This window comes from Malurus melanocephalus, unplaced genomic scaffold (genome assembly GCF_030028575.1).
Source record: "Malurus melanocephalus ecotype Western Australia unplaced genomic scaffold, MMel_1.1 scaffold_70, whole genome shotgun sequence".
Lineage (NCBI taxonomy): Eukaryota > Metazoa > Chordata > Aves > Passeriformes > Maluridae > Malurus > Malurus melanocephalus.
Genome location: NW_026623302.1, coordinates 891263 through 917200, shown reverse-complemented (window position 1 = coordinate 917200; position 25938 = coordinate 891263). Strand labels below are relative to the sequence as shown.

General features: G+C 36.2%; 1 protein-coding gene across 5 annotated transcripts in view; it reads left to right on the top strand.

The window, feature by feature from the left end:
• The window catches only part of PAN3 (poly(A) specific ribonuclease subunit PAN3), a 78791-nt gene that overhangs the window by 5559 nt on the left and 47294 nt on the right, over positions 1-25938 (top strand). For all 5 annotated transcript variants that reach the window (XM_057366681.1, XM_057366683.1, XM_057366684.1 and 2 more), the window contains exons 2-5: positions 7629-7750; positions 16601-16667; positions 18702-18772; positions 20823-20885. In XM_057366681.1, the coding sequence (XP_057222664.1) occupies positions 7629-7750; positions 16601-16667; positions 18702-18772; positions 20823-20885 (323 nt within the window). The remainder of the gene's footprint in view (positions 1-7628; positions 7751-16600; positions 16668-18701; positions 18773-20822; positions 20886-25938) is intronic.

Below are 25938 nucleotides of genomic sequence, written 5' to 3'. Positions count from 1 at the left end.
TTTGTTTTGTTTTTTGTGGTTTTTATTTTTTTTAATTGGTAGTGGTGTCTACATCTTCAATATTCATTATGGCTTTTCTAGGAGTTGACAGATCATACAATTTTCATCTTGTTTTGCTCTGAATATTTTTAAGAAATGGGAAAGCAATTCTGAMCATTGAAGAAACGTTTGGAGAGAGAGACAATTGAGAATAGAAGAGTAAAACCAAAAGCCAGTTAGAAATGCATGAGAGGGAATGAAAATTACTGAGTTCACGTAATCACTTTTTGTCTCATATGTCATCTCCAGAAATTGGGCAGTTAGACATGCGTTTTCTTTTTGCTTTTACATGTTTCATGTGGAAATAACAGAATCACAGAAGATTCTGAGTTGAAAGGGACCCACAAGGATCATTGAGTCCAACTGTTAAGTAAATAGCCCCTAGGAGGAAAATGATTTGGGGGAGCTAAGGAAAAAGAAAGGAGAGAAGGACAAACTTCTCAATCTGCAAAGTTATGTGGGATTTTGAGGGGCAGTTTTACCATGTGAAACTTAAAAAAAAAAATCACACTGTTAATTTGCTTTGATTTTATCTGTTTATATACCTCGCCTRTTTTTCGCATTGTATAGGAAATAGTTCAAAGTCCAAATATTTCCAAGAATTATGGATACCTGAGGATTACTGATAATTACTTGTTTTTGGTAGATCCCACCCAGTGTTGGCTAYTGAGGAATACTTTAGCACTGTTACTCTTGTCATTATTTTCATGCTTCAAAGGCAAACATAAAAGGAGTGGGGATAGTTATGTTATATGAGCAAACTGCTGCATCTTAATAATTGAAAGCTTGTTTTTCAGGATTCAGAACATCCCTGTTTAGTTTCTATCTAGCAGGTATTAAACTGATTTTTTTAGGTATTGCTGTAGGAGTGGGCCTTCAGGAATGATTTGAATGTCCAGAAAATAGTGGCTCTGAGGACTAACTCAGGAAGGTTTCCATGTGTAAGGAACCAGCTAGAAGAAAATTTAGACTGCTRTGGGAAAAGTGAACAAATGGTACTTGAGGGTGGGGTGATGGACACAGGCAGAAGCATTTCTGTAGAACCTCCAAAGTGGAATAAATAATCTTGGTAGTGAGGCAGCTGATGAAAAGGGGTCAGTGAAGGGATTTAGATTGTAAGCTGATGTGGCTGATGTTTCCCTGTGTTGTTGCTTTCTAGTAAAGATGTAATGCTTTACACCACCAGAAAAATGTTATGATGAATCACTGTGTATGGACATGAGTGGGAATCGATCATGGTCATTGTGTGTGTGTGTGTAGGCTTCATAAGTCTTTCAGTACTTAAAAAGTTCTGCTTATGTGGTTACGTTGATCTTCAAAGATATTTTGTGCTTAGAACTTAATTTTATTTTCAAATTTGCTTTTGAGCAGCCTTTTACACCTGATGCTTTTTAAAATGGAGAATAGAGATTTAGAAACAAAGAACAGATAGACAAAAGTCTGAGCAGAGACCTGTGTTGTACCAGCTGTTTCAAGTTGGTCATACAGTATGTGATTCCTGTAGTTTGTGGGGAGAGTCCCTGAACCTAAGTTGGTCTAATGCTGAGGCCAGTGGCAGAAAGACCTTTCCTTTCTTTTATGCATTCTCCCCAGCTCCTGTGAAAAATATCCTAATGTTCTCTTCAGGTTATCTGCATGTGCTTCATRCAATTATTTTTAAAATACATGGAGTTTTAGTTAGAGGGAGGCTGTTGAAACAGAGGCTTAAAGGCTGAAAAAATTGATGCAGTTTATTGAATAGTGTGGTGCTCTATTTTAAGAATTGTATAAGATCTTGGAGAAGGTTAGCTCTGAAAGCTATGATATTAAGTAATTGGATTACTTTAAATTGTTATTTGTGGTAACAGAATAGTTCTGGTGAGTCTTCAGAGAAACTATCAACTTTTATTTGTATTATCACTGTGCTTTTGGACTTGGTCCTTGATGAGGAGTCCAGCTGCTCTAGACTCTGTACCAAGGCTTTTACACAACACAAGGATGGTACCTATTCTGTTTTTCAGTCTTCATCTGATGCTTCTATGATATGTGAGGTACATTAAAAAAGACAGCCCACTCATTTAATATTATGGTAAAGATACCTGTTTTCCTTTGCTTGCTCATGAATATCTCATTGCATAGTGAAAGTTTTTGTAAATAAGGCAGCATTTCCTGTTTTGCTTCCTGTCTGCCTTTCAGCCAACTTGGTTCATTCGTGCTGTCTGCCCTCCAGCTGCACTCTCTGTCACAGCATCCTAACCCGGGTGTATGCTTTTATTTTTGCCTCTCATGCCTGGGAATGTAGTTCATTTTTTTTTTTTTTTTTTTTTTTTGAGAGGTCCCTCTATTGCAGAGATTCCTGGTCGGTGTTTCGAAAATTTTTCATTAAATGAGAGAAGCATAAAAACATCAGAGAATCCAATTTCCCTAAGAAGTTCCAAGTAGTGGCACTGTAGAGAAAGTAACACTGGGTATGTATAYTAGTGTCTATAGTGCCTGTGAACTGTTAGAGGTGTACAATGGCACCACCTGCACAGGATTTCTTGGTGCACAGAAATGTACATGGCAGTAAAAAAGGAAGATGAGTATAAGCTCCTCTCACACATTGCTGCTTCTAGGTGACTAAAAGGACACAAATCTTAAGTGACATGCCTTAGATAAGCTTTGTATAAATATTTTGTTGTTTTTGTCTCAATATTGGGACAGCTATCTCTGTAAATTCTCTGGAGATACGGCACTGTAGTTTTTACTGCTTTATATCTAGCTGAACTAGCACCTTGTCCTTAGGATGCACATGTATACAATGAACCCATGATTCAGTTTACCAGCATGTGAAAAGTGCACTGTTGTAGTGCTGGGAGTTTAAATGAAGATTACATACAAACTTTATACCCAGTATGAAAATAATTATACATTTTAAGAAAAAGTGATAATAGCAAATGAATTATTTCAATCGATGTTTTATTACCTTGCCAGAAGTGTTTCAAACATTGTTTTGAAAAGTATCAGCTAAATCCATTGTGGCTTTGCTTTAGCCCATTCACTTTGGGAGCAATATATCACATTACCGGAAAGAATTCTTTTTTATATTAAGAACAGTGTGTGAGATTATCAGTGCTGATTCTGGGTTCATAAAAGAGGCAGGCTAGGATAATACAGTATTTGTTTACTGGTTAGTGAAATCATAGAATGAAAATATCAGAAAATATTTTCAGATAGTATTAGTGTTCAAATAGTGCTGGTACACCATTTTTTTYCCCCCTCTTTGGTGCTGCATCTGGCGGGAAGCCTACTTTCTGCTAAAATTCTGTGGGAGAGGAATTATGTAAGAATGTATTTAKTTTTAATTGCAGTTGTCACATTAAGCTGCAGTGTTACTCACTAAGCAAGAAATGTATTAGATAATGTGTGTATAAAAAGTAGAAAACTCCTTTTTAATTTCTCAAGATGTTTTATTTAATTTCTTTTAATTGGATTGCCAGGATGTAACTTCTGTTTTGAWTATTGATGGAATTTAGAAATTTGTTTTCACGTAGGTGCTTACATAATGTGTTAGCATTTCTTCCCTCACTGGATTCTTAGTTGTTCCGTTATGCATCCATCTTTTCTCAGACCTGCCTGGTCAGCCTTTCCACTTTTACAAGGAAGTTGATGCTTCTCTTCATGAAGAACCTATTGAAAATATAAACAGCTTCAGTGCATAGATAATACTGCTACACAACAGCAGTATGATAATACTGCTACACAACAGAAGGTCTTACTCCTTTAACAAAAATTAGCTAATTCAGGATTTTCCTGAATTTGCCTAAACTTACCTAAAGTTATAATCAATGCTTTAAAAGAGAAAATACATAGACATCAGAAGAAGTTTATTGCTATTTTAATAGCACGTATATGGAATATTTGCTTGCAATTGGTCTGTAGGAAAGACTTGAATGGATAAGTCAAATGCAGGCACTTAGGTGAATCAGTAAACACGTGAGAATAAAAACTTTGAGGACTAAGAAATTTTTTTTTCCAGCTTAGATTTCCATTTTTTTAATACCACACTGCACGTGTAGTAAAGTGCACCCACTTCTGCCATCTTTTTATGGGTTGCTTATGATAAAGAAGTTCTCTTTTTACATTCTCTAAACTATTGTGGTMTCTCAGAAGTAAGTAACAATTGCTGATTTGCTAAATGTTTGGCAGGAGGAGGAGAAAGTAATCTACTTCTCATAGAGAAGGCCRGGTGCCAAATACAGTAAAAATGTTTGGCTGTTTAGGTATTTGCTGGGCTATCATCAGTATAAAAGCTGCATGGCCTTTGGAACACAAATGGTTTATGTATTGAACACTTTTTTAAACTTTGTAAGCAATGCRAGAATTACTTTTTTCATCTTTTTTGCACTCTTAATTTTCTTGCTAATTGCTACAGGGAAGTCAGTTGAAGGGAACTACTATTCTTTTGAAGTCAGTAGTTATACTTGCTACTTCTAGTTAGCATTCTGATCTAAATCTGAGCTACTGCCAAGAGGACTGTCCTCTGCTCCTGTGAGTGTACTTTTGATGGTTTTCTTTTGATTGTTCCTGCAGGATATCTGRGTCCCTCTGCTAGCAGTATGTTTTTAGACCATTTGGAAGAGGACAATAAAATATCTGTAGTTGAAAGTGATTTTGAAATTGCTGTGTTACCGGTAGAATTGAGCACTGCAAAGGTGGATCAGCACTGGAGTACTGGAATTTGTTAGAGTGGCTGATTGATGTGGCCAAACCATAGCACTTCAGTGTGGAGATTGTCTTCCTGCAGCTAGATAAAAGAAAGTGTTCTGAAGTAGCTTCTGCTGCTTAAAGTGCCCAGTTAGATATCAGTGTGCCAATAGCCCCAATCGTACCTTTGAGCAGTCTCGAGTGTCTTGAATAGGCTTCCATAGCAAATACCAGCCGTAGAAAGGCAGCAGTGACAAACATCCCAGCAGCATCCTCAGCCTTGCTCAGTCTCTGCGGTTGCTGCCCAAAGCCTGCTCCTGCTTGCAGCTTTTCCTGCCTGGCACTGAGAGTGTTTCAGCCAGAGCAGGAGCAGAGCACCTGGTGCTATATCTGTGCCCTACCAAGATTACTGTCGCGGTGCTTTGTTTTGATAATGGGTGACTGAGCTGTGCTAGCTGTCTGGAYTTAACTGCAGATCAGCTCTGGGCTTTCTCAGTGTGGCAAAACTTGCAAGTTTTCATTTGCTTCTTTCCAGTTTGGAGGATTTTGTGCATCAACTATATTTGTTCAAAGGAGAAATGAAGGTACATGCATTCTCATGTTGACTAGCATAGTGAGGAGCAGTGGGAGAAGCAGGAAGAACAGTCTTTTTCTTGATCTGTCAACAGAGCCTGAAGGATTTGGAGAACTGATGGTGTCATCTGAGGGAGTATCTTGCTAGTTTGTTAAATATTGGATATACTCTATAATTTCTGGCAAAAGTATAAGGTGGAGTGGTATATATACTGCTGAACTTTTCTAGTGTACCTTGAAATGACAGTTGTTCTTTGAAATGGAAGTTTTTTCAGGTGGGTCAAGGTGTAGCATAAAAATTGCAAAAGTTTTTGATAATGGCTGAAATGTAGGCAGAGAAAGCTATATTGGAAATGCCTTTTTAGAATAAATAAAAACCCCAGTGAGAGCCTTGAAAAATTTATGGGCAAACTGGACTGAAACTGCTTACAATTAGACATGGATTTGCTGTCTTTTTTTTTTCTTGTATGAACGTGACCTGGTATTTTTCATGGTGCCAGAAAACCATGTGGTAAGATGCAAACCTTCACAGTGTAAGTTAGGGACTGACTGTAGCAGGAAGGATGAGACAGTAATTGGCATTACTGCAGACATGACTATTTTCTGTAGTACAGTAGTTGAGCTATAAAATGCTTTCCCTCAGCTCCTAAATTTGACTTGCCCAAATGAAGGCAAAGGAGGAACAGTCATTTAAAAGACAAATTAAAAAAGTTGTTTTTTTTTTTTTTAGGGCTGTAGCAGGAGGACTTCTGAAGTTTCTATTTGGCTACTTATTTAAAATTGTGAAGGAGGAACTAGGGCATGGATAGTGGAGGGAGTTTTATTTTCCTAATCTCTTAGCTAACTTTTAAAACTTGTAAAAAGAAGTAGCAATTCATTAATGATTGTCATCTTTAAAGTTTCTTAGGTGTTTCCTTCAAACCTACTGAATATATACATAATGTTCCRACAAAACTTTAAGAATCTTTTCCTTGCAAAACTGATGTTTATTGCCACTGAGATATTCAGTTTATTTGATCTCTCATACAGCTCTTCATTTGAACTGGTGTTGGTGTTCCCCCAGTGGGCTGACTCATGCAGCTCCAGTTCCAGCGGAGTGCAGCTGGGCAGTGTTTCCTTTTGTCTGTGGTGTGTGTGCTACTTGTCATCCTCCTCTTCCAACCCTTCCTGTGGTTACGTATGACTGTACTTTTTTGCTGTTTCCTGTGCCTAACACATGGAAATGGCTCACCAGGTTATGTAGTCTGTTTTGGAGGGAAAATTCCTATTCTGATGAAAAGTGAGGGTTTATAATATGCGTTCCTTTAGCTGTGCCACTAAGTTGCATTTTATTTCCTTTGAGGATTAGCATCAGGAAATTGTTTCTGGGTGTTACCACCTGGCTGTGAGTCCTCCCAGAAGTTYAAGTTGGATAGTTTGGTACAGGATGTTCCTCTGAGTTGGATGTGTGCCTTCCTATYTTGCAGCTACCCATTACTCATGCCTGTTGGCTTGCAGTGGCCTGGCCATAGTGATTAGTGTCTTTATAGTGGATGCTTTTGCAGGAGGTTGATTTGAGCTGCAGTTGGCATATCACTGTAAATTTTTTTTTCCTGCTGAAGTAATATCTGCTTGAGAGTTTTGTGTTAATTATGACAGCTTCTTGTTTCTCTTTGTAGCTTTCTAGTGTTGAATTTATTTGTGTTTAAAGTCTTGCATGTTGAGGCTCTTGTTTCTAGGCAGGATGAATTTCTTCTTGCATCCTTCACACTTCCTTTCAATAGAAGGGATTTTTTGGCTACATTTCAGGAAATTGTTGCCACTTTATAAAGAATGAGATGATGAAAATTTTCTTAAGCTCTTAAGGAAGCATTTATAGTTTGCTTTCTGTGAAAGGGTTTGAGATATTTTTAAGTGTGCATCTTCTGTATATTGCCCTTTAAAAGAATCAGTGCATCCAGTTCAAAATTCTACTTAAAACGTGTTTCCMAGAAGGGCATGCAAAAGTATGGGTTTTCATAAAATAAGCTTGCCTTCTAGGTTTTTTAATAGATGCATTTTCTTTTTGATATAATTAATTTCCTTGTTTTTCTTGTTTCTAAAATTCAAACTCCTCATTGCTTCTTTTTGTATTTGCACTGCAACTTCATGCTACAAATGCTCTCATTTAGCGACTTATTTCATAAACTTCCTTTTTCATGCTATGCACTAATATGTGTTTGGCTGTTTTCCTGAGAAGACAGTAGTACCCACCTTTTCCTATTCTATTCCCCTGACAAAAAAAAAAGAATATATATAATAGATACTAATGAATAAATCCATGGTAAAGGAAACATATTCTGAGGCATTTTTGTTTTTTTTTTTCCTTTCAGTTCCCGGAATGGATGGCAGCGGGTTAGCTGATGCCAATCTAACGGATTCTTACTTTAGCACCAGCTTCATTGGTGTTAATGGATTTGGAAGTCCTGCTGAAACAAAGTATCCCATGATGCAGGTAATAGCAGTGATTTGTATAATGTTTCGCTAGTTCCTGCTGGTGTTACAATGGAAAGGGAAAACTGGTCAAGAGGTGGGACAAAGGGAGCCCTCTGGAATGTGCCATCTTTGTATGATATACAGAGTATATGCTTCCTTTAATCTTGCAAATGGAAATGAAACAGTATCATTGCTTTAAAATGAATCTGGTTTTGTTAGCACTTACCTGCGCTGTTGTGCTGAGCTTTGCTGCATACRTTAACTCTGTGTTAGGTTTCTTTTCTGAATATGAATTTCTAGTTTTCTTTTTAGGCTCATAGCTTTTGATAGCCTTTTGCTAAATATATAAAAATTACATTTTGAAACTTTTCAAAGATTAAAAATCACCAAAGCAAAATATGATCTGTCAAACCTGAAATTACTAGGCAAAAATTTCAGTATTTGTAAATGCAAACTCTGGTGGTGGTATGTTGAATTCATATTTAAATTTTCTGAGATGTTTCCCTGTATTTATAGTGTTGGCATAGGAACTCCCATGAGGTGGAATTTACTGTGTAGGTAGTATTATGCAAAATTTGCAGCAAAAGTCTGTCGTATTTAAAACCTAAATGAGTATCTACTGAATTAACACATGAAGTACTATAATAACTCCCTCAAAGTGTTATGCATTTTAAAAGAGGCACAGTCTGTCCCTGAAAAAATGATGGTCGGTCCTGTACTAAACAAAGCCACTACTGGTAAATGAGAGAGAGCACATGTCAAACAGTTCACACTGAATCCTGACAACACCTCTCTTCTTTTATATCGAGGAAACTCTCCTTATGAGCTTACTTTGATCTCAATTGTGGCTGTATTATGGATTGAAAAATAACTCAGCAAAAGGTGGGAGTTAATTAGGTGTGTTCCCTTTTTTYGTTTGTTTGTTTTTTTTACTGCATGCTTTCAAGAAAGCTGAATTTTCTTATTTGACAGAATTGCAAAAGTATGGAAATGTTTTACTGACAGTGATGCATGATTTAAAAAGAAAAATTTTAACCTCTCATCCTGAAGCATACTGTTGAAGCAGGCAGTTACAAAGTTTTTCATCACTGAGGTCATATAATTTTAGCACAAAGTCATTGTTTTTTGTATCCTTAAACAGTATTTTACAAAAACACTAGTGTCTTTCTGAACACCATTTTTTAGTCATAGCTGTTTCTTCTAGAAGGAGAGATAATAAGGCATGCATCTAACCTGAATGCTTATAGGATTTTTAAATACTTTACTAATGTCTCTGAGATTACAGTCAAGGCATTTTCTCTTCAAGAAGGAATCAGCGTGCCTTTTGCCCATTGGAGAATAAGGGAAATTACTTCGGAAGGAGGATTTTATTAGTATTGAGAATGTACTTACTCGCATCAGACTGCAGTTTTAAAAGTATTCCTATGTTGACATTTTATTCCATTGAATCATATAATTTAAGTTCTTGTTTGCATAGGTAAAGCTGGTAATGCTGTCTGTTTTGACTGCGTGTCACCTTCTAGGTTAATTCCATACTGACAAAGTTTAGCCACTTAGAATGAGATTTTGTGTCATTCAGCCCCTTGGAGAACAAGGCAAGGGGGAAATTTTAGTGAGTTTGACTTTAAATAGTACTAGTCCTTTATGGTTTGGAACAGAGACTTTTTAAATCTGATAGATTGGTTATTGTGTCAAGGATATACTTCTTGCTTTTGCTGAAAATTTGCACAGATTTTGTCAGTTGGTTAAACTTTTGCAGAACAGGTTTATATAGACCCACTGGAGACTTCCTAGATGTTACATAATTTCCCAGAGATGTAATCTGCACTGGCATGTTGCAGCTTGAGTACATTTTTGCAGTTGCAGCTTTGGCATAATCTAGGCCTTGCCTGAACTCTGAATTCTGATCAGCTTCATTTCCCACTTACTGTCCGCTTCAGACTGAAGCAACATGGAAGTGGATCTATATTTAATGAAAGAGCTCTGTATCTGTGTTAATTGGAGCAGAGGGGTTGGTAGGGGAAAAGAGACTTACACTGTGGGCTTAGAGAAGCTGAGCTGAAGATAAGTAAAGAAGAAACCAGGAAATACTGAGCAGAAGGACTAAGCAAAGAGAAGACCTTGGTGGGTCACTCACAGAATGGGGACTGGAATTGTGCTAATGAAATACACAGAAACTGAAAACAAGTCTTCATAATGTGAAGGTGGGACAAAGTAGGGTGGAGAGAGCAAATCCATGTTCCTTTTTCTCTCCAGGTCTTTGAATCAGACTAAAGATAGTAAAATTTAGTTCTGCTATCCATGAAACATCAGATGTCTTYTGTAAAATATTTCATTAACTCTCAGTTTTGCTTTGCAGATGGAAACGTCATTTCCATCTGCATTACTTTGTCATGTCTGGTSTATCTGTGTAGTTCACAAATAGATGCATCTCTGATGCAATGTGGGGCAACGTCTTCATGTTGTTTCTAAAATTGGGAAATTGCACAAACATGCACATAAGCACACTAACAGAAGAACACTAGTAAGATGCAGCAAGATGTTAGGAGATGGTAAGTTTAGKTTGCCAGCGCAGCCTTGAGGTTGTATATTGAGTTGTATTTCTCATAATGTTGTGTAGCTTTTTTTTAGTGGGAAAATAATTAGTGGGACTTTTCAGGACACAGGATGTGTGGCACATCCGTGTATTTCGAGCATCTGTTTGATGTTTAATTAAATGATAATCATATGGTTCTGTCCTTTATTCCTGCATGCTGTTTGTGTCCTTGTGAAGACTGTTAGTTGGCAGTGCACTTTTAGGTTACAATTATTCCATCAAACTTTGTGAAATACTTTCCTTATGAAACAAGAAAATAGTCTCCATTTATAGATGCAAGGGATGAAAAAGGATGACAGTTAAACAATGCCCCAGCAGTGCTGGCAAACTAGGGACTTGAGTTTTTGAAACCAGTCTTTACAGTTGAAAGGTTGRAATGGAATTAATGACCACCAATAAAAACCTTGGTTTAAGTTGCTTAACTCGTCTCACTCTAGCAAAGATAGTAATAAAGTGAGTCTCTTCTGGGTATTGGTCAACTCTGTTACTATGAAATAATCTTTCTGCTGTCCTTGTTTTTTTCACTAGCTACCTCTCAATATAATCATCAGGTATTCAATTGAGGAGTTGTCTTGACTGTTCCTATCTAATCTCCAAAAAGTATTTGTCATGTGCAAGCAAATACAACAGAGGTTTGTTGAAAAAGGGTATGTGGTTGTATATGTTGGGGTTATCATAATGCATATGTAGTGGAACCAAACTGCATCAAGCAAAGTTATATCCAAACTTTGCAATTATTGCATTTTTGGGTGCAGTGCCTCATTTCTAAGACTCAGTGTTAAGTAAGCAAAAGGGAGGAAAGTAAAAGTAGATGATATCATGATGAATTGGRAGTGGATGTGCTGCTTTGGCCATAAGTGATGCAGATGAATGTTTGTCTGCATATCTGTAGAATAGATATTTCTGACTTTGAGATTTCATTTATATCTGTAGAAGAATATTTTACGAGGTCTCGAACGTATCTTTGGGCTTCATATAGTGGTAAAGATGCAATTAATGGCAATATTCACTTTGCAGTGGGGAAAACAGAGTAAAAATACTTGGTACAGTTCAGAAGAGGCAGCATTTTTGAAGTGACCATAGCTCTAATTCTTCCTTTTTCTTCTTTAAAAATAAAATGCTTTGCCTCATCCTTCCACTCCTCCTTCCAAGGTCTTTGCTGTTAGCCAGCCTTTTGTTGTCCCCATTTTGTCCTCTTCTGTTGTTACTTAGTTTCCTATTGGTTAGTAGTGTTCTGTCCACACTGGTTTRTGTTTTTCCATAATACTGTTTTGTTTCATGTGTCTTCTCGCAATCTGCATATGCTTTCATATATCATATTAACAGTATTGTCTTCCATCTTATCAAAGCACTTGTTTTCTGCTTTCCCCTTCTCTAATATTAATCAGCGGCAGAGCAGCAGGCCTGCACAGCACATGGCCCACAGGCTGCATGCTGTCCTCGAAGCTGTTCTTTTTCTTTTTGGCATAGCAGCAGCTGCCAAGAGACAGTCAGAGGTGTGGTTCAAAAAGCAGCTCACTGATTCTGGCTCTCCCAGCAATGAAGAGGCAGGAGCTGGCTGTCTAGGATGCCTCTAATGCTTGGCTCTTTGCTCAGTTGCTCTGCGTGTGCCACTTGGCTGGCTGGTGTTGCTGTTCCTCTGGCATTAGTGCTGCCCTTTGAATAACTTATGGCTTGACAAAAGATGCCGGTGATGTGGATAGAAACTTTATAATATTATGTTGGGCTGTTAAAAGGGTATTAGAGCAGGATGAGGCAGAGAAATGTTGTGATGTTAAAACTTCTAACATATTAGAATTGAGCAACTTAGTTGTAAGGTCATAAAACAGTAGAAGGTGCCTTCATCCATGTTGCTTCGCAGAAATCTGGTTTTATTTATTTTGATGGGATGAGATTTATAACTACATTGGACTGCATGTTATACCGAAAGGAAGAATCTAAAGTTCTCAATCAATCACCCTAATAAAATCATAAAGTGGTAACAGTCCTCAGCATTGAAGTTGGCAAGGCCAAGCAATGGAGAGGAATTGGTTTTGCTTGTTTTCGCCATGCAAATGTTGGGGTACTAAGCATTCTTGAATAGCCTGAGAAGGGGTGACCATGATTACTTCAAAGCCTTGCAGCTGAACAAACACAAAGACCTTTGTTGCCATTGCTGCATCTGCCAACAGTCAATAAAACTCTGTTTATAGCACAGAAGTTTGTAAATGTCTTCGGTTTCTAACTCTTGAGATCTGAGTGGAACTACAGATGTTCTATTTTAAATATAAAATTATGCAGTTGAAGTAATCCACTTGCTTTAGTTCCAGCAGTTGAGTGGGTTATGCTGTAGATGGTGCCACATATGCTGTTAAAGACAGGTTTTGGATTGTTTAAAAAGAAAAGCAAAATATATCACCCTTTGTAGGTCAGAGAATCTAGCAACTAAACAATGTCACATCCAAACAAGTCCATCTTCATCTTTTGTGGGATGACTTTTTGTACTCAAATCGACATTATTCTAAAAATTATAAAGAAATATTCTGAAATATAGTTTCATTAAAGCAGTAGTAAGATACTAGATTGTGTCATACTGCAGAATATTTTGAAATGGCATGCTTTGCAMTGTGGAATGACCATGAGGAAAGTCCTTACTTTCTCAGGGTTAGGGCAGGGAATACGGAGACAAAAGAAATAGATATAATCTCTTATGTATTTTGGAGAAAAGAAATGGTGGAGAAAAGAAAAGGAAAAACACTCACTTCAAGATAAGCCTTGCAAGCCATGTAAAATTGGACCTAATTGTTAGCATTGAAGTTTTATTCATGCTTTATCTTGGTGGGAATTTTGTAATATACACTTTAGTGGAGGTAGATAAAACAAACTTGCCTTAATTGCAGCTGTAATTCTGGGATTTGCTACTGAGTATTGAAGGGTGGAGGCAAGGTGGTGTTTACCTTTAGAAGGTAGGAGTGTTGTGATATTTCTCTTCTTAGTATACTCCACCAAGGAACTGGACTTCATGAGGTAAGACATTGTAAAAAGGTCAGGGTGCTGGTCCTTCCTTTCTGTCCAGCAGTGATGAAGTCACAGCTGGAGTGCTGGGTCTCTCAGTGCATGAGAGACATGGATATACTGAAGAGAGTCCACTGAATGGTCACTAAGATGACGTGGGTACTGGAGCATCTCTCCTGTGAGGAAAAGCTGAAACAGAAACTACTTGCAAATTCCTTTAAAGGGAGAGGGGAAGGATGTATGCCAGCCATTGTACCTGTATTTTGAATAGTGTTTGAAGAGCCTCAAATAATCATAGCAATAGGCAGGCAGAGGAAAGGAGTTTGTGGAACTGAGTGTGTCACTTGGTTATGACAAAGTTGTCTTTCCATATTAACCTCCGTACAATGAAAGTCATGATGTACTAAAACAGTCTGAAGCTCTTGTGTGTGTGCTTACCTTCCCTGTAAGGCTTAATATTTAATTTTCCTTTCCTGTTAATGGTTGCTTTTGCTTTTCTAGAGCTTTCAGCTCTTGTGCTTGAGGTGCTTACAATCTTCTTGACATTGAGTTTGTATGAAAAGTAGTTCAACATCATTAGAAGAGGTTGAAAAGTGTATATAAAATCAAAGCTGCCTTCCAGAAAACACAAATAATAAGCAGCACTTTTGTGTTCATTTATTTTTTTTTTTCTTTCAAGAACCTTATGGTAAAAATCAGATAAAGGAGTAACCTTCATTAAGATTAAATGCATTTGGGTGTGGTAGAAATCTTAATATTAAAACAGATTAACAATCCTTTACTGATTACGTGCAGGTCTTCTGTGAACAATGTTAAGGTAAGAAGTTTGTGCATGTAGTAAAAGTGGGAAAAATGAAAAGTTCATGAATTTGGTGGCGATTTCTAACCATTCAAGGTACAGGTTACAAGCAGTTATTAAGACAAAGAGTTGCCCAMGATTTGGATTTTCAGAATCCTGGTGCATTTAAGATACATTTGCACTTTGAATGAGAGGTTGACTTTCTAAAAGCGCAATGTTGATTTGGGTTGCACTGTGCTTTCAGAATCCAGAACAATATGCTCTGTCGCAGTCTGCCTTGTGCGCACTATATGTTCTCAGTGATCATGTCAGCACTGATTTTCATCATCTCAGTCTCCTATTCATATTGAGTCTGTTGGTTGAATGGTTGAAAGTTTAACTCCTGTTCCTGAGGATGGAGAATATTGATGGAATAAAAGTTCTTGGTTCCAAGTTTAAGTTATGTGCTTAATCAACTTGGATACCAATGTGCTTAATCAACTTGGATACYAATATTTATTCCTCTTTCAACAGATCCTTTTGCATCAAAGTTATTATTACATTTAGCATTAAAATTATTACTAAATCTTGTATTATAAATAGAAATTAATAGTATTTTTACCTATTCCTGGACAAATCTTGTACAAATCTGAAAGGTTCCCTTTAGGAAATGTCTTCTTAATCCTCTTCGTTTTATGAGAATCAGTGAGGAAGCATCAAATGCCAAAAAAATTTGCATGACAGGGATGCTTTTTAAGCATCTATGGAAAATTAACTTCTTTCCGTTGCATGGGAAGGGAATATGGTATATGATTACTTGAGCTACTGTAATCCAGAAATATCTTTATTGTATTTTTATCCTTATTTTGATGATTGTGAGCAGTAGGATGAGCTTCATTGAATTTGGGCAGAGATTGTCTATTGTCTGGTGTGGGTCTTTCAAAGCAGTACCTTGTTTTGTAAAAGTAAGTCAACTTTGTTTCACTGGACCCATGCCTTTTGTGTATAGAATTGTTTATCACTTAAGAAGTTAGTGATATTTGTTTTGTGTCAGTTCAGTATATTTAGGAACATGAGACAGGTGACATCAAAGTAAGGAAAGAGCATGTAGCAGACAGCTGGCTTGACATTTTGAAAAAGCTGAAGGTTTACATGCTATTTACATCTGTAAGCCTTCCTACTTTACACATCTATTCCTTTAGATACAAGTTTTAAAAGCTGCAGCTTCTGGTGAAGTTTGAGGTGCTGTGAAAACTGCAAGTGCTGGGAGACTTGAATTGCAGTAGGTTTACAGTTCTACCATTGCTGGATAGCAATCCAGCTTCTATTGGYTGTCCTCTGTTCTCACCAAAATTACTCCAGAATATGGATCTTTGTGGTCAACAATTAGATGAAATGGCATTGAAGTGTAATGTATTACGTTTCCTGCCGTTTGCCACCAACATTGAGACATAAAGAGCAACTAGTGACCAGTTTTGAGTCAGTCTGTGTCTAGACTACTAAAAAACATGTGTGGAAACTTTCCTTTATGCTTAGGGCCAGCTGGCACAAAATGGCCTGTTTGTGCTGYTGTGTGCTCACCCACTAAAGCAGAGTCTGCATGCAAACTGTCTATTTGAAGGGATCTCACACCTTTTCACTGCTGAATAGTGCCTGGAAATTGGCTGGGAGACTCTGGGTTGATGTGGGCCAAAAGCATACTGGGGAGTATTTTAACAAATTAGTGGCTGTCTCTGTCAGTGATGAAGAGCTCTTCCTGACCTTGCTTTCCTTTTTCTTCTCACACTTTTTCTTCCTGTTGAGAAGCTGCTGAAGGAGAATAATAAGCATGAGTTAGAAGAGACACTTTTAAACTTCTCTATCAAAGAAGCAATAGCTCTTAGAAACAGCACTCCTTCACTTCTAGTCCAGTTTATTGCTAGCTCATATCTCTAGAGGAATGTAGCAGAAGCAAGCAGAGCCTAGGAGGAATCTTAAGAGGGTTTCAGATGTTCTGCTGACTTGGAAGAATCTGTTGTTTTGCTGAAAGGTATCAAAAGGTTCTTTTGTTTTTAAAAAGAATCTTTCAAATACTCAAGTATTTTTCATTAGAGAAGTTTCCTGTCTTGATGATACTATATTAAACGGAGGAGTTGTTTGAGGAGTGCAGTGTCAAAGAATGTTTTAAGGAGATAACTAATTGATTTATCTAATATTTTCACAACATACAGAAAGAGAACCGTAGGTTTGGTAGACCCTCCTAATTAGGAGAAATTAATGAAGATAGTGTTTTATTTTAATATACAGTAATTTTTGGTAATTTTGCATTTCAATTGTGGAAAATGCTTTATTTTACTAAACATTTTTGTTAACTACAAGTCTGTTTGCTTAGCGTACTTACTAAATGGGAAATGAGAAACAAGTTTCTGTCCTTAAAACTTTCTAAATGTCATCCCCAATGCCCTTACTTAATCCGTTGTGGCTTTATTTTACATGTGCACTTTCATCTTTTATTTTTGCAGAGGATGACAAATAGCAGCAGCTCTCCTAGCCTTCTCAATGAAAGTGCCAAGCAGTATGCAGGCCATGGTAAGTACTTTTAATTTAAAAGTATGTTTGACAATTTGAGAGATTCACAAAACTGAGGCTTAAGGAAGTGTTACTTGTTCTCTGATTTCATGAGATACAGCAGAACTTTATTTTTTAACAGTGATACCATGCAAAGTTGAATTATTTCTGAGCTCATAAATTTTTTTTTGCCTTCTCTTGGCTCTAGGGGAAAAACTAAACATCATTATCAGTCTTGTCACTTAAAGTGAAGTCTTAGTTTGAATATCCACTGTAAAGCGATGACAGCTTAAGCATTTATGTTGCTTTACTATAGTATACCTTTTTATTATGCTTCTTGGATAAGTTATGGTGTGGGATTAGTGTTACAGGTGTTTTCCCATAAATTAAGGGTGTGGGGATGTTGTGAAATGTCACATAAATAATGTTTTTTTTATAGCTATAAATGTTACATAACTGGTGATCCTTAATAGCTATTAAGTTTTCTCTTGCAAGCAAGCTTTGCCTCGTACAACTTTTTTCCTTGCTATAGGAATATGTTTTGTGTACATGGTTTTCAGCTGAAGAAAGTGTCTTGGTAGTGGAAGCCTATGTATTCTCTAAATTATTATGGAGGGTATATTGAGTTTTGTACTGTGCTCTTCAGAATCGCCGCGGATTATTTCGACTATAGCTGTTAAATTACGTTCTTTAAAGAAGAGGGTACTGCTCCCTTATGGCAAAAGCATACGTTTAAAGTAAATTTCTTCTTTGAAAATTGCTGTGTAAACTGTGCTCTAGAACTTGATTTGCATATCTGACGCTGCAGCTATTCTGCTTACTAGTATTGTAATTTTTAAAGCATGATAGTAACTATTATAAAATGAACTTGCTTGAAAGYCAAAATTTGCAGGTGTTTTCTTGTTTTTTCTTCCTAATTTATTTCCAATATGCTTTGAGATTAACTCTGCTTCTTTTGTCCCACTGAACAATTAGCTATTCAAGGCAGTGGAGCTTTCCAGTTTTAAATACAGCCAGTTTGACACTGACAGGCCAAATAGTAATGGTGATGCATGTCAAGGAGAGAAACCAGGCCAGTTTTTGGAAACCATTTTGAATTTTGTTGTGTCTCAGATTCTTTCCCCTCTCTCTCCCCCTGGCTCTGCCAAGCAGTGCTTCACTTGTAGAATTGCCCTTTTAAGGGATATTTATTGTTGTAGAAATTTAAGTTAAATCCTCTGTTAAGAATTTAATGTTGAAGGTGTTTCATCAAAACACCCAATTTTTACAGCTGGCAGTCATCTGCTAATTTGWCAGCTTCACCCATGCAGTTTGGAGTTTTATATTGCATCTGTGAATGTCACACAGTTTTTGATACTTCAGCTCTGGAAAGGATGAATGGGAACAAAGAAAAAGCAATAAAAAGTTTTACTATTGCTGTCGTTGGTTCTGATTTAAATTTGCTGTGCAGAGCAGTGACAGGACAAGCAAAATCCACATCGWTATTTGTAAGACCTGATACACAGAAGATTGCTTATATCAGGTAACTGGAGATCATAGCATCATAGGATTTTTTACGCTGGAAAAGACTTTTTAAGATTGGGTCCAGCTGTTATCCCAGCCCTGCCGAGTGCGCTACTAAACCTTGTCCCTCAATGCTACATTTACACAACACCTCTAGGGATGTTGACTCATGCACTTGCTCTGGGCAGCCTGTTCCAATGCTTGTCAGCCCTTTCAGAGGATCTTCTGGTAAATTAGTAACACTGTACTCTATCATCTACAGTACTAAGAATGACATGCAAATGTAAGGAGCACTTACAACAGGTTTTCTGATCAGATGAAGATGGACTTTAAATAGTGTCAACAGCAATTAAACTTGCTGAGTTCTATTAATGAGCATTTCAATTAAGCAGTTGCACAAAATGTAATAAATGCTGTGGGTTTTAGCAGTGTAGTTGCTAAACTTAGCTTTGTCAAAAGGATTTTTTCCATACAGAAATAAGTTAAAAATTACARGGTTTCTTTTAGTAGCATATAACTATGTAACATGTTGGTTTTATGCTGGTTTTATAGATCCACTAACTTCACCAAATTCATCCTTGTTTAATGACTTCGCTGCCCTTAGYGTGTCTCAAAGGAGGAAGGTAGGCAATAACTAAATCTTAAGTGGCATATTTATATGTGAGTTGACTGGGAAGAAGATCTGGAATAACTTGAAATGTTACATGAAATAAAAAGAATTCTTCTGATGTTACTAAGTTTATTTTAGTATGTTGCTGCTGAAATAAATAATCTTACTGTTTTCATTTTTGCAACATCAGATGGGACTGCTGCTGGTATTAGGAAATACTCCAGGCACTTGTAAACTGAAGTTTATAGAATATGAAAATTAATACATAGCTCATTGAATTTGAAAATAAATTATTTTTATTCTGCTAAGGGACATGTGACCTGCAAGCCCTCATGGCACCAAGTCCAGAATACATTAAGAATCATTCTCCCATTTATTTGTACATTACGTGATAATAATTGTAACAGTTCAAAATGCATTCGGTTTAAAAGACACTTAGCATTGGGAAGTGAGGGTTTGGGGTTTTATTCCATCCCTCTAATTTGTATTGCGAAATGTGTCTTTTGCTGAGGGCTAGACAGCATCTTCGAACACCTGTTATCTGCAGCTGTGMAGATTGTAGGGTTTTCCAGTTACACACTCATAGCTGGAATAAGAGACAAAAGTTTGATTACATGAGAGTTCCTTTTCATTTTTGTGAACTGTCACTTACCAAAAAAAGACACTCTCTTGTCCCAACCAGATAATAAGTTTTRCTTTCACTGATGTCTTTCATGTTTTACTACTTACTAGCCACATTATCCTGAGCTTTCCTGTAGTAAATAATGAAAGCAAGCTACATCAGTATGCTCTGTATTATTTCTGCAGGTGAAGATTGAGCTTAAAGATAATTGCTACAGTTGGTCCATTACACTGGTTTTTAAATATCAGTGCTGTTGTAGAACATGTATTTTCTAATATTAGGAGTATCCAAACTACATGGAATATCTGCATTGCTCTTTTCCTTAATGCCAGTATGGTACACTGAAAGTTGGATGTAAAGAACTATGAATGTGTTGCTTATCCACTTACTGAGGCTGGTAAAAATGAAAAATAATTGTACATTTCTCCTTAAAACACACTTCAAGAACTGGTATATGCATGTATGTATGTACCTATGTATAAACTTGTGCTTATTTATGAACCACTAACACCAAAGAAAATAAGCTGTCAAACAGAAGTATTGCAAGAATGACCAGTGTCTCTAAAATTACTTCAAAGTTAGGCAGTACAAAGTGGAAACAAAACAATTAATGTTTGTTTATAAAGCGCAAACACCTCAAAACTCAGATATTAGTTCAGAGTGCTTTCTGACTTGGTCAGTTTTTTCCTCAAGAAAAAGAAGCAAATTAAAGCAGTGGCTGCTAAAATGGTATTAAGAGTAAATTTTCTCTCTGAAATGGATTAACTTGGATATTTTCTTATTAGCATTTAATCTATAACTGGCATTAATTGAAAGAGATTTGTATTTTTCTTTGCATATTAATAATTTCTTTTTTATTATGACTGCTATTTTCTAATGTRTGCTTGTATTAAAGGTTGTTTCATACTAGTAATGGGGAAGTTTTCATAAAACACTACTTAAGCTGTGTAAACCTAGGCATCCAGGCTCCCCCTATAGTCAGCAGAGAGAGATGAGTAGCTTAAAGAAAAATTTAGCTCACACTAAGAAAAATACTCTGGAAATGACCAAAGATTGGTGAGTGCTTTAAGTGGAGAAAAATTTWTGGTTAAAGTTTTGTAAGTGGCTGGCTTTTTCTGCCATTCAATACATTTCAAATAGTCATGAATGTAGTATTTTAGTATTTTTAGCATTTTTTTATTACAATATCCAAATTAAGTGATTTCCTTAAAAGCASTAAATGCTTGAGAGCCAGGTATTTAAAAACTTGCATGATTCCCCCCTACCCCATTAACTGGGATTTAATTAGAGCTTGAAAAATGGCCAGCGCTTGGTGCCTGCTGTGTAAAGGGAGCCTTGGTGACTAGTTCAAATGTAGGTGTTTACAACATCTACTGTTTGAAAATATTCTCCATTGTCTCACTAAGAGCCCAAGTCTAAGGCTTTCTTTGTTCTGACCTAGCTGGCAAAACCAGCATTTCCTTCGTTTATCACTGACTTGGAGGACAGATATAATACAGTCTTGGTAAGTGAATAAAAAACAATTGTTTTCCTTTTAAAATATCACAACTTGTAATTTGTAATCTTTTGAAGTGTTAAGTTATTTGTAACTATGTAAAAATTGCATGTTTTTGTTGTGTAAAACTGAATAGTTTYTGTAAAAGCATGTAATGCATAGTTGCATTAAGCAAGTTTATCGATTATCTCTGGATATTGCTGATCATGTTATGTTGGCAGCCCTTTAACAATGGGCAAGCCATATGGACAAATATTTGATACCAATAAAATACTAAAAATGAGACTTGATGACTGTAATTCTGAATATCCTTGCTTTTTAATTAGACAGCATTTTTGAAACTAGTTAGTATGACTGAGCTATTTTATTTGCTTTTGATTATTTGATATTTAGAGACATTCTACTTTCTGTTTAAAAAGTAGACATAGTTCTTGATTTTTTTATGAACGTTCTTGAGGTAATTGTTTAGAAATTATTAAACTGCATTTCAATTTTAGATTGCAGGAAAGCTAAGATTACTATTTAAAGACATTTTTATAGGATACTTAAAATGAAATCAAAGGAGCTAAGTATTTCTGTAGATGGAGCCTTGCTGGAGGTTCTGTCAACTATAAAACCTTCTGGATTTACTGTCCGGTTGTTGTAACTCCACATGCAGTAAGACAAGCAACCTTAAAGTGAATTTCCTATAAGAGATTTTTAGGTAAGTATTAATCTACAATGCACAACTAGGATTTGTGAAGCATGGACCAAAAGCTAGAGTTAGTAATAGACTAACACCCTTTYCCAAGAATAATGATGTCATGCTTATTTACTTTTTTCTTCAAATACATGTTATGCTTGTTAAAAATAGGGTGGCATTCTAAACYTCATGGTGTTTTTCCTAAATTGACTTTAGCCATTACCTAGAAAAGTTCTCCTTCCTAAACCTGAAATGATCTGTYGGGAAAAATTCTTGCTTTCATTTGGGTAGTTCTGGTAAACAGTTCATTAAAATGTGTTTGACAAAAATGGTCAGAATCTGCTGCCAAKGATATGACAGCTTTTAATGCACTATGAAGAAAATACATTATGAAATTTACGTTTAAATTTGTTCTGAGACTGTTGCCACCAATCCAGGCTGARAGGTTCCCATACTTGTCACTGGTCRGCCTTACAGGATAGTGAAAAGCATTACTTCTACATTTTACTTCATTTTTTTCATACCTTCAATCCTCATGAAAACTGAACTCTTATGAAAAGTTTCTATGCTGATTTATTTCCATTTCATTTTTTAAAAATTGTTCACACCTAGAGGAGGTCTATTAAGGTGAGAATAACTTCAGTTCACAGGCTGCAGGGGGCAAACTAATTGCTGTACTGAACAACTTAAACAGCAGCATTAAAATTATCTTTTATGTATTTTGAATAATTTTTTTTCTGGAGTGCCATCCATTGGTTTTAGATGAGTAAAGGCAAGGACAAAAACTCTAGATTATAAAGGAAAGTGTAAGAGAGATTATTTGAACTGAAGTTCACCCTGAACAGGCTGCAGCTCTTCAGTGCTGTCTTGTAGAGATTTGTAGCAAGTGAGACTGGACAGCAGAACTTAATTCACTTTGATCRACAGAAAAAATGTGCTCAGAAAATTATTTGAAACAAAAGACTACATGTAAGCCTAGTCTGCATAAATGCAAGCTTTTTAATGAGAAAGAGTTTGACCTCTCAAGTTAAAAGAAAACAATAAAAATAACTTCAGATCCTGTAGATATTAAATTTTTAAGAYTTGAATGGGTGCTATTTTATTTTTGAATGTCCTGCCTTCCATCTAGTTTTGTTACCTGTTGGGAAGTATTCCTCTCCAGCTTCCTGTGTCCAGTGCTATCTTGACACCTCTGATACCTGATCCTTATGTAATTCAGTGGTGTTCATTGAAAAGCTGTATGTGCTGTGTTTGGTCTTGCTGTATTTTTCTTTAATGAACATGTGTTGAGACAGTTTTCACCTTTCAAAGCCTCCTGCATACAGTCTCGGAAGCACGAATCATGTTCTGATAAGTTGAGGGGTCAYTGTCAGGCATTGTCAGGGGTCATGTCATGGAGACAGAATTATGGCTGCTCAGACTCTATAATGTACCTGGGCTGAATTTATATTTCAAAAATCAGTTTTTCCCTCTGGGATTTATACAAYCATACTGCAATAATAAAACATTACAGTTGATAAGGTATGCTAAGAAAGGTTGTTGTAGCAAAGCAGAAAGACAGACTATGATTTGTGAGAAAATTAAAAAATGTTTGTAGGTGGTAGTGTAGTCTAATGTGTTACAAGGATACCATATAATCTAATCTACTTTACATCTTTCCTTGGAATAGTTAGTTATTGGAATTGTTCCTTGGTTGTGTGCTTATGCTGTCTTTAGTTATTACTGCTTAGATAAATATGGATTTTTCACCTCTAAGTGTGATATGAGAAAAATACATTCTTCACTCTTATTTTTGTGTGTGGATTAGTGATCACTGTGATACAGAAATCAAATGATAAAAGCGTTTCCCTTTAGAAATGTGTAACACTTTTACATTTTGTTGCCCCATCCTTTTGTGTCTTTGAAGTCAAATAACTTCAAATGTAACTGATGTGGAAGATGCTTTTGTTTATATTTACAAGCTTTGTTTGATTCTTTCTATGCCAAGGTGTATRTAGTCTTCAAGAGTGATTTGCAGTAAAATAACTGAATTTTTATAAACTTCTGCACACATTAGTTGAAGACACCATGCAAATACTTGAAGCAGCTAGAAAATACACCATTTCTGAGAGATCATATGCTTATTAAAGACCAGAGTAAAAGCTGCATCAGCATTTAAACCTTTTACATATATATTTGGTAACTGCATAATTTTCCCACTTTCTACGTAAGTAATACAAAAAATTTCTGTCCTATTAAAAAAAGCCTTTAAACATGAAAAAAACCTGTGGTTTGCTCATAGTATTCATTTAGCARCAGAGTTTTTGAAAGTACATAGGGAGATAGTGGTACTCTGACTAGTCTTCACTACCGTTAGAACTATCTGCTTGGTGGTAGAAAAAAGTCTGGTTTTCCACCAGTTTACCTCAATTCAACAGGTGATATGAATTTTTTAGTAAAGAACTTTGTCAGTATAATTACGTCGATGCCAGGATTTAAAGTTGTAATTTGTAACATCACAACTAGCTAGGCTGCAAAATTAATGAGAAAATATTTGATTTAGATATGTCAGTTTTYCTGCTTCTAAGCTCTTCAAGATTTTCATGCCTTCAGCATGTATGCTCATGAAAAGCCCCTTTTTAGTATGCTCACCTGAAAAGTTTCCCTTTACCATGGTTTGAAATGCCTGATACAGTGCCTAATCTRTTGCATCTCTTACCCTAAAATTCATCTAAACCAAGATTTTTTAATTTTTTTTTGCAGTGATCAGATGTGTTGCTTCAGAATGAGATATATTTCCATGCCAAATGACATAATTAAGTTTTCTTTTGGGTAGAAGAATCCTTGTTTCACTCTATGATACTTTTCAACTTCTTCTGGAGGAGACTTCAGATCCCTTCTATTTGCTTTGGTAGTAGAAGYGCATAGACAGCCTTACCATAGCTCAGACTTCACAATACTTTGAAACACAATAGCCTGCTGGCATGTTGAAACTTTGAAACACGTGCTYCCTTTGAAACACAATAGCTTGCCAGACGTAATTGGCTTTGTTTTGCTAAATCTAAAATTTAGCAAAGGTTTTGTAAGTCTAAAATTCAAAACCCTCTAGAGGTTAATGCATTTTAAGGAACAGAAATGTAATTTGGGGCCTGAGTGATCCTGAAAACAATTGAGTTGTAGATCTTCCATAGAAGAAAACTTTGCAATTGTGTAGTTTGATGTGTCAACTTATCTAGACTTTAATACTATGTGAAAATTATTAGATGGGGGGAGTCTTTGCAGTTTGAATGTTTGTAAATATTTTCTTGTTTAAATTTATTCCTCTTGGATAGCCATGGAACATCTTACTTCAGTTTAATCCTGAATTAGAAAAAGAAGTGTGATATTGCCCCCTGTCCTTGAAACAGGAGGAACTGGAGGCAAAGACACTGTTAGAGCAAATAGTAGGAAGAAAATAGACTTGCTGAACACATTCCCAAAGTTCTTGATGAAAGAATGGGAACCAAATAATTAAGCTGACTTGATGAATACTTTATAGTGTGGGCTAGTGAGGTTACTCATTGCTAGTAGTGTTCTCATGTAAAAATGGTACTTAGGAAGGACCTGTTTTTGGAGTCGATTGCTTTTGTTTCAAGTGTAAAGTTTTTCAGACTTTAGGGGTCTGCGTTTCTGTATAATTGTGCCAGCCAGTAGGTTCCTATCATTAATTACTGGCAGTGGCGTGGTTCTGCAGGGCAAGGGTTATATTTTTAGCAATGGTTGAAAATGGTTACCCTTCTCACTCTGGGGAGCCAAGCTGTTGCTAGCAATTAAAGGTAGTTTGCTCTTCTCTGCCTCTTGTAAACTTTTGCAGCCAGTAATTACTGCTGCTCTACACTTTTTTTCCCTGAAGGAACTGAACTCTTCCAGTAATGCTTTGTAATAATTTGGGGTTTGTGTTTTTTTGGTTGCTTTTTCATTTCTCTGAGATTTAATTTTAATTATTGTAGTTTCATCTTATTTGTCCATTTAAAAGCATTGTGATGATTTTGATCTTTTCTAACTCATTTTGAAACTTGTAACCATATAGGGAGATGCAGCCTAGTTTGAGAAATACTTTCTAGAGGATTATGAAGTATGTAATTYTTCAGCCACCTTCTCTGCTTCAAAAAAAAAAGTTCTTTATATTGAACTATTCCTAGATCTGAACAGTTTTTTTTTTATCTCATAGACCATAGGAAAGGGAAAAAAGAGAAATTGTCGGCATGCATAAGAATTTGGYTTATTAGTCCAGTGTGTCATGCCGTATGTGTTATAGATAGATAAATTTATATGTTCACATATATATATATATATATAATTTGAGACGTGGTCAGTGGTTGATGAATTCTTGCTCATTTTAAGGTGAACTGTTTTATGTTT